Raw genomic sequence first — 8,675 nt, forward strand, 5'->3', positions numbered from 1 at the left:
CCGAAGGGAAAACAAAACACGTGCAGTACTGCAGCCACCTCCTCCCGCTTGCTTAGCCAGGGCCCCAGCAGTGAGGCCGGGCAGTACCACAGGGACACGGAGGTCTCCAGACACCACCTGTGATTTATGGGAAGGGCCCATGTCCCCAGGTGTTGCAGTGTAATGCTCACAAAGGTGTAGGAGAAGCCATGGACATGGACTTGTGGAGCCACTGGGAGCTGCTTTGCTGTGGGCACTGCTCCTCTCTGCCCAATGGGCAATGCCTGCACTGGGCTCCAGGGTTGTTGTTGATGCTTTTCTGGCCCAGGTGCCAGCCTAGGAAAGAGAGTTTCTGACCAAAGCGAGAGCAAGCGGATAGAAACAGGGAGAACAGCTCCAACATTCCTGCCTGCCACCAGCAGTGTTTTGAGAGCGATGGGGCTGGGGAGGCTGAGCCTGCCGAGCTCCCCAGTGAATAGCAGCGATGCACACATTACTGCAGCATTATAATGCCCTTCAGCAAACAGATTGCGCTCAGCCAGATTGCAGCAAACCTCTGTGGTTAAAATCCCCTCCCCAGTCCTGTAACACAACTATCATATAACAACTTTGCCATCTACACAGGCTTTTAGAACCAAGCTTTATATTCTGCAAGCAGAGGACAAGATTTACCAAGGGGGAAAGACTTTCTTGAAGCAGAAGGACCAAAGAGAGCTGTTAGTCACCAAGCTCAGCCAGGAAGGGTTGGAGCAGCAGGTAATCTCACTGCAGCCTCCTACAGCCACATCCACAAGAATGTAAGGTAACAGCACTCACTTTGCTCTAGTTTAACATGTTTAGCTCTTTTAGAGTCCTGCACCAGGCCTAGGGGTTGGCTTAGGTTGATTTGAAGGCAATAAATGCCTTAAATGAAGGCAAAACCTGCAGAGGGATCAAGGACTGTGGCACCTGGGGTCAAGGCAGGCAGTGTGCCTTTCCCCAGCATGGCCAATGCAGAGAAGCACATCCCCTCTACAGCCAGGGACAGGAGCAATGGGGGATGCACAGAGCTCACCTGGAGGAACTCAAGTGTCCTGGGTTCAGCAGTAGCAGTCATTTTTCTCCTTCTTAGTAGCTGCTTCAGTGCTGTGGTTTTGACTTTCAGCCTGGGAGCAGCACTGATAACATCAATGTTTTTAGTTGCTGCTCAGTAATGTTTACTCTGACCAAGGACTTTGTGAGGCTCATGCTCTGCCAGGGAGGAGGGGAAGCCAGGAGGAAGCAGAGACAGGACACCTGACCCAAACTGACCAAAGAGGTATTCCATACCACAGCACGTCATTCCCAGTATATAAACTGGGGGCAGTTACCCAGAAGGGTTAGATCACTGCTCAGTTGGGCTGGGTATCGGTTGGCGGGTGGTGAGCAGTTGTATTCTCTTCCCTTGTTATTTCCTTTATCATCATTATTATTGGTGGCAGCAGCAGTGGTTTGTGTTATACCTTAGTTACTGGACTGTTCTTATCTCAACCCATGGAAGTTACATCCTTTCAACTCTTCCCCCCCATCCCTCTGGGAGCAGAGGGGAGGAAGAAGAGGGGGGAGTGAGTGAGCATCTGTGTGGTTCTCAGTTACCAGCTTGGCTTAAACCATGACATGGAGGAACAATCCTCATCAGTCACCAAATTGATCCCTCTTCCTGCCCCAGCACCAGCTGCCCAGCTTTGCTTCCCTGCACACGAGAGTACTGAATGCATGTTGTGCTGTGCAGCCTTGTACTGAAAGCACAAAGCAGGTACCAGTCTGGGATGAGTAAAAGCTGCCTACTTGGCTTTGCCAGGAGAGCTTGATGATGACTGCGCTCCTGACTGGATCATGGTGCAGAGCACTTCAGGTCCTGAAAGCACAGATTTGCACTGCAGAGGCTGGTTTTGGCAGAACCTGCCCTCAGCACTAACGAGGGAGAAATATTTTAGATGTTGGTAAGGCTTGGAGAATGCATTCCTGAACGCATTTTATGCAGTGACAGACTTACCGCATCAGGAAAAGAGACCTGAAGGCCCTTAAGAGTTTACTAGAGAAATCAGTCATCCACGGAGGAAGTTTCTTCCAAGCCCTCCTATTGAGAGATTTATTTATGACCAGAAGCATAAGCATTTTATAACCCTTGTTGAAAATAAAGTACCATGGATGCATCATATTTTTAAGCATTAGCCTCAGCAGTATCTTATGGATGAGAGTGCTTTTGGTTCACTCTATGAAGTGCCTGCCTTTACCACTTTTAAATGAGTGTCCCTGTTGCTCTCACTAGCTATGTCCTCGTTCTCATGGTGAGAGCAGATGCTGGAAGAGGTGGGGGACCAGAGCACAACACAAACTGCACAACATATTACTGAAGCAAATGCGGTTCACAGCTGATTGCTCAAAACATGGATTTATGTTTCAACAGCTGCTGAATGATAAGAGCGGTGGCCTGGAAGAAAACTCATGTTTTGCTTGCATTAACTGGATGTTATTTGGACTTGTGAATCAACCCCTCTCTCACCTTCCCAGGCACTTACAGAAGGGACCTCTAAACCCTTTAGCAGGATGAACAAGACCAAGGGAGCTTTTGAAAGCCCAGAGTTTTGGAGCCCAGGTCACACACAGAGCACCCCCTTGATCAGTGTGGCACCACCATTTGCATTTGGCCAGCAGCATGGACAAAGCCCCGAATGCAATCATTATTGTGGCCCTCTTCATCATCATGGTATCTCTGTGGTGTACAATGGAGATAGCCAGGATCACAGATCACCTCAGGAAACCCAAAGGAGTGGCAATTGGGGTAATGGCCCAGCATGGCATCATGCCCTTAACAGCATTTGTGCTGGGCAAGCTCTTCCAGCTGGGGGCTACAGAATCCCTGGCCATCCTCATCTGTGGCTGCTGCCCAGGGGGAAACCTCTCCAACATCTTTAGTTTGGCACTGAGAGGGGACATGAACCTCAGGTGAGGAAAGCTGAGTATGTGCTCATTGCCCAGGCCAATCTAGTTATATAACTGGATCAGAAACTAACTTAATCAACATTAGCCACCCCCAAGAAGCTGGGCAAAGGCTGAATAATGAAGTTTAGACTAAAGAACCCATATTGCTGACTAGGTAAACTTGTCCCTGTTTTACAACAAAATGGGATTTTCTACCCTTCTCTGAAGAATATGGCTTGCTGCTCCTGATGAGATGAGTGCAGGAGCACTTTTTAATCTCCACATAGCAGTACAAACAGCATATACATGTTATATTGATCCATATAGCAGCATATAGTTCTGTGTAAACTGAACATGCTGCCTGAAGAGGCTGCATCAGGGAGAAACGTTGAACTAGCAGAACACCACTCTCCAACAAACTCTAGTGATAAAACAAGATCCAGGGTGAAAATATGAAGCATCACTTTCTCGGTCACTGATGAATTTCTGAACCGTGAGCTGTACCCACAGCAAGGGTCCTTTCTGAGTTTGTGTAGAACTGAAGCTGTCTTCTCCTTTATTCATATCACATCCTTCTACAACCTGACAGTAATGCTGGTGAAATCTCAGTGGCAGGTTGGGAAAGAACAAGGTAAAACCTTATATTAAAACCATGTCTCCAGGTTAGCAGGAAAATTGGCATATTCAACTTTGAAAGTGTCATTCTTCTACTGAGGGGTCCTTTCTTCACCCCAGCATTGTAATGGCCACATGTTCAATGCTCCTGGCAATTGAATTAATGCCTCTGCTTCTGCACCTTTACTCAGAAGGGTGATATGAGGGTGATTTGGAGGGCAAGATACCTTACAAAGGGATAATCACATCCCTGGTGCTGATGCTAATCCCCTGTGCCATCAGCATCATCTTGAATGAGAAGAAACCACAGTACACTGGCTTTATCATCAAGGTAAGAAGTATCCTGTGCTAGCTGCCTTTCAACTAAGGGCCTCAGGAAGTTTTAAAAAATAGAGGCACAGAAATACTAACTTCTCTAAGGCACACCACAAATCGGTGAAAGGGTTGGACAGAATCAAGACATCCACTTCACCTCTTCAATCACTAAAGTGTTTGGCCAAAAGGAAGTCCTCCACCTTCTCCAGTCAAAAAAACATTTTGCAAGCAAAAAACATTTGCAAAAAACTTCCTACCTTGCTCTCCTTTGTTGGCTTCAGTTTAACCTTCGTTTTCTTTTGCTACAAGCAGCACTAATGAACCTCATAGACACTGCCTCCCACTCCAGTCAGAACCAAAGCAGACCCCAGATTAAACAAAAAAACAAACACAAACCAACCAACCAACCAAAACCCCCACCCTGCTGTTCTCAGAGGTCTAGCACAGGGCAGTAGTCACATCCCAAAGTTGGTGCTTACATCAAAGAGATACCTGTCCAGCAGAAGCCACTAAATCGCTATGCATCTACTTATGCCTGGAATCATCTCCCTGCCTCCTTTGTACATCAGGCATCTAAACAGCAAATAGGAAATCCAGACAACCAACTACATCACAGTCTAGCTTGAGAGTCCACTAACAGTACCCAGACTGCTGCTAACAAACAACTTTGTGAACCTGGTTTTTGTAGGTTTTTTTCACTAAGGCTTCATTTCAGAGAAACTAGGACCAAGTATGGCAAGAAATGGATGCCAAGACTTAGTAACAGACCTGACAAACTTATGTTAGGAATCACTAATCTTTAACAAGCATGGGAACCCAGGAGTCAGGCTAGAGCAGATGCAGAAGGACCGGAGCTTTTCAAAGGTCCCTTTACCCAGCACAGGACAGTGATGACTGGACTGTTTCAAAAGAAGCTGTAAAAGCCTATCATAACAAGGTGACCTACACTGCCCCCACTGACCCTTGGGTCACGCTCCTTTCTGCTAACACCAGCTTTCCATTTATCTTCTCTACAAAAGAGGAAAGGGGTAGAGACTTGCTTTTAAGAAACACCTGGAAAACTCCATCTAAATGGGACTCCAAAGTGGACAGACGTGCAGGAGAGCTGCGTATTCTGCCTCCCAAAATTCCCCAGCTCCTTCATCTGCCAAGTCACAGGACACCAATGAGACAACATGAAAATATAGCTGCCACCTTCCACATGTGCTGTAGGCAGACTCTACCTGCAAGTGAAGCAGTTTCCTCCCTGCCTACTTTGGGTGGACGAGACTCAAAAGAGACACATAGCAGTGCCTGAGAAACAAGTGGCTGGGGGAGAAAGCACGAGTCATTTTGCATATGGACCAGAAATGTACTTAGTTATTTAAGGTGTCTGTAGGTAATACCTCAGAACGGTCTCTTGTTGATTACTAACATTTATGTTCATGAAAGACACTTATGCATTCTCGCCTATACTTACATATGTGAAGGACAGAGAACCAGGCACAGCTGCTTCCAGTAGGTGAGGGAAGTTTTGCTGAGGATATCTTTGCTGTCCATGACTTGACTGCTTTTATTTCAGGCAGGGATGGTTCTGCTGCTAGTGTCATCTGCTGCAATAATTGTTCTTTCTGTGGCCAGTATGGGAAGCGGTGTAATGGTTGTCTTCTCACCATCCTCCTGGGATCTTCTGCCTTGACGCCTTTTATTGGATTCCTGCTGGGCTATGCTCTCTCTGCAGTCTTCAAGCTTAATGGCTTGTATGTTCCTCCAGTCCCCACTTCCCTCACCCTGTTGCCAGAAGGAACAGATGTATGCCAGCTCTGGTCTATGGAGTGTCCTGGGTTCAGCAGTAGCAGTCATGTTTCTCCTCCTTGGTAGCTGGTGCAGTGCAGTGTTTTGACTTTCGGCTCGGGAACAGAGCTGATAGAGATGTTTTGGTTTGGCCAAGGACTTTGTGAGCCTCATGCTCTGCCAGGGAGGAGGGGAAGCCGGGAGGAAGCAGAGACAGGACACCTGACCCAAACTGACCAAAGAGCTATTCCATACCACAGCACGTCATGCCCAGGATGTAACTGGGAGTTAGCCGGAAGGGCTGGGAGACTGCAGGGTTGGAGGAGGTATCGGTCGGAGCTTGGTCGGGCTTGGGGGGGCGAGTTATCGGTCAGCGGGTGGTGAGGTGTTGTATTCTGTTCCCTTGTTATTTCCTTTATCATTATTATCATTGGTGGTAGCAGTAGTGATTTGTGTTATACCTTAGTTACTAAACTGTTCTTATCTCAACCCGTGGGAGTTGCATTCTTTTGATTCTCCTCTCCGTCCCTCCGAGAGCAGGGGGAGGGCAAGAAAGGGGGGGAAGTGAGCGAACGAATTACCTGACTGGGTTTAAACCACGACAGGAGCAATGGTGAAAATGTGGGTTTCGACATACATGTAATTCTGAAGGATAAACACGGCAGTTTCCCAAAACAGGCCCTAGGAGTATAAGCAGACATAATGCACACTGGTCCCAAGTCAGTAACACCCAAACCTTGAGCGGGGAGAGAAATCAGTTCAACCTCTGCTTGGCTCATCAGAGAATAGAGGAGTAGCTGGAGCAGGTTTATTTGACACGGGTACCTGACCACCACAGAAGGGATGGTAGGTTCACTGAACAAACAGATGGATGGTTTTGACTTAAGGTCACTAGTAATGTGCTAGATACACACTACCAGCCTCTGATCTTGGTAATGCAACTGGGGAAATATGAGAATTAATAGCACCACACAGAAAATCAACTAATTGGGAAATACCAACAGAGACAAAACCTCAAGTTTTCTTAAACACAACTGCTCTTAAGCTGGTAACTACCCCAAGCCTGTCAGTGGTTTCTGCTGCAGCCCCGGGAATTCAGGATGGAAACCCTGCATATAAAACCCACTCCTTCCCTTTCTTATCCTCCTAATTCAGGTAGGAAGCCCCCTAGTCCTCACTAATTTCTACCTTCACACCTTAGACTTCTCTTTTCACCTGGGAAGGAGATTACTTTCCAACAGGAAGTTGCAGAGCCCAGAGCAGGACCTAAGGCCTCCAAACACCATTAAGCACAAAGTTCACATTTATAATGTGATCTGTCTCTGCCCATTGCAATGGGATCATGAGGCAATCCCTTCTAGGGATCCCAGCATTGCTCCTGATAAAGCAGCTTTCAGCAGGGACAAATGCACAAAGCATTGCAGCAGCAAGGTGGGCAGGGTTTATTTGAAGTTGTTTGTAAGTGGGTCAAATCTGTAACCTGCTCAACTTTTCCTGCCTCAGATGCAGGTGGACAGTGTGCATGGAAACTGGCTTCCAAAACACTCAGCTTTGCTCTACTATCCTCAAGGTTTCCTTTGCCCCAGAAATCATTGGCCCCCTGTATTTCTTCCCAGTACTCGCTGTTCCAGCTTGGAGAGGGACTTCTGCTTATCCTGGTCTTTAGGACCTGTGACAGAATAAAGAGATCAAGTGGCAAGTACAGCTTTGCTCCTGTATTTGGTACGCTTTCCAGTCCAAATTATATACATTTAAAATTTAACTACCAACGAGTCACTGCCTTTTAGAGGCCGAATCCAGTCACCTTTTAAACTCAGGGTTACCTACTCAATACATCAAATACAAATCAGTCAAAAATTCAGAGGTAACTGAAGACATTAGAAATTACGATTTCTTGCAACATCAGAATGTTTCATATAGCTGTATACTACCAGCGCTTAGAGACTTTCTGAGGCCTGTGCTTAAACTAGGATGGACATCCTGCTAAAGCTATGACTTTCACTGAGCACATGCAAAGAACTAGGGTGTTTATATGGAATAAAACTACACAAGAACATTAGATACTTTTTAATGCCACAACAGCTTGCAGCAAAGCTGGGATTTGAGAGATTCACTGAACAGTGTCACTTTTGGAGTAGGAGGAGGAAGAAGAGGACATAATGGCCGAGTACTGCAGCTGAAGGAAGGAAATATTTGGATCTTTTGCCAGCAAAGTATATAAATAAAGTCCAGCTTAATTAAAATACGGCATTGGTACAGATGTGAGGTAGACTTCCCCAACTTCAGCAGGTCCACAATGCCAAAGCCCAGCTGAGCGTCAGTGAAGACTGGAGAACGCACTGCTGCATGAAGTTTTCCACAAGTCAGACTTCTGATGCTTCCAAACCAGTTTTCTCTAGTCCCTCGGGACAGCTGAGCAGCTTCTACAAGAGCATTTTACCTGCTATTCAGCTTCATGCTGAAGGATGACTTTTAATGGGGAAGAAAAACCAATCCACTCAGTTTGGATCCTCAGGTATGCCTTCAGTGCAAAGCAGCTGGTATTGGAAACCACCATACAGGTGCTTGCAAGACTGCTATAAAAGGGTGGCTCTCCAGGCTCTGAGATACAAAGGACTGAAACAAGATGGCTTAAGTGTTTTGGCAGGACTTCCAAGAGTCCTCATTCTGCTTTAGATCACGCAGCAACACCAACTGCAGCTGTCACAATCTTTCCGTAACTGGCTTCAGAACTGCCTATTCTCAATGACATTTTTTTCTTCAGGTGCAGCAAACCTGCTCTGTGCTGGTATGGATGCAGCTGGTGCTCAAAAAATTAAACCAGTGTTAAGACCCTGCAAAAACAGTGGGAAAACAGGAAAACAATACAGATGGACTCTGCAGCAGCTGCTATCACAACCCCTCCAAGCTCCACCTCCTGCAGCCAGCTTACAGGTCTCCAGCAGTTCTGTGTAAGATGTTTTATCTATATGCTCGTTTTATGCCCGACAAAGGGATTGCCACAGAGCTGTCTGCACCCTCACTGTTATTTCCCAGAGGTCTGGCTCCAG

General features: G+C 46.7%; 1 protein-coding gene across 1 annotated transcript; it reads left to right on the forward strand.

Annotated features, from left to right (window-relative positions):
• The first annotated feature begins 2,656 nt into the window (after positions 1–2,656).
• SLC10A1 (solute carrier family 10 member 1) lies at positions 2,657–7,515 on the forward strand. Its single transcript, XM_057420094.1, is given in 6 exon segments — positions 2,657–2,946; positions 3,658–3,868; positions 5,414–5,504; positions 5,507–5,591; positions 7,129–7,239; positions 7,241–7,515. Coding segments are annotated over 6 exon segments (960 nt in total). The 3' UTR covers positions 7,413–7,515.
• The last annotated feature ends 1,160 nt before the right edge of the window (positions 7,516–8,675 follow it).

This window comes from Pezoporus wallicus, unplaced genomic scaffold (assembly GCF_028554395.1).
Source record: "Pezoporus wallicus isolate ANWC-B61680 ecotype Strahan unplaced genomic scaffold, APGP_CSIRO_Pwel_v1 contig_5418, whole genome shotgun sequence".
Taxonomy (NCBI): domain Eukaryota; kingdom Metazoa; phylum Chordata; class Aves; order Psittaciformes; family Psittacidae; genus Pezoporus; species Pezoporus wallicus.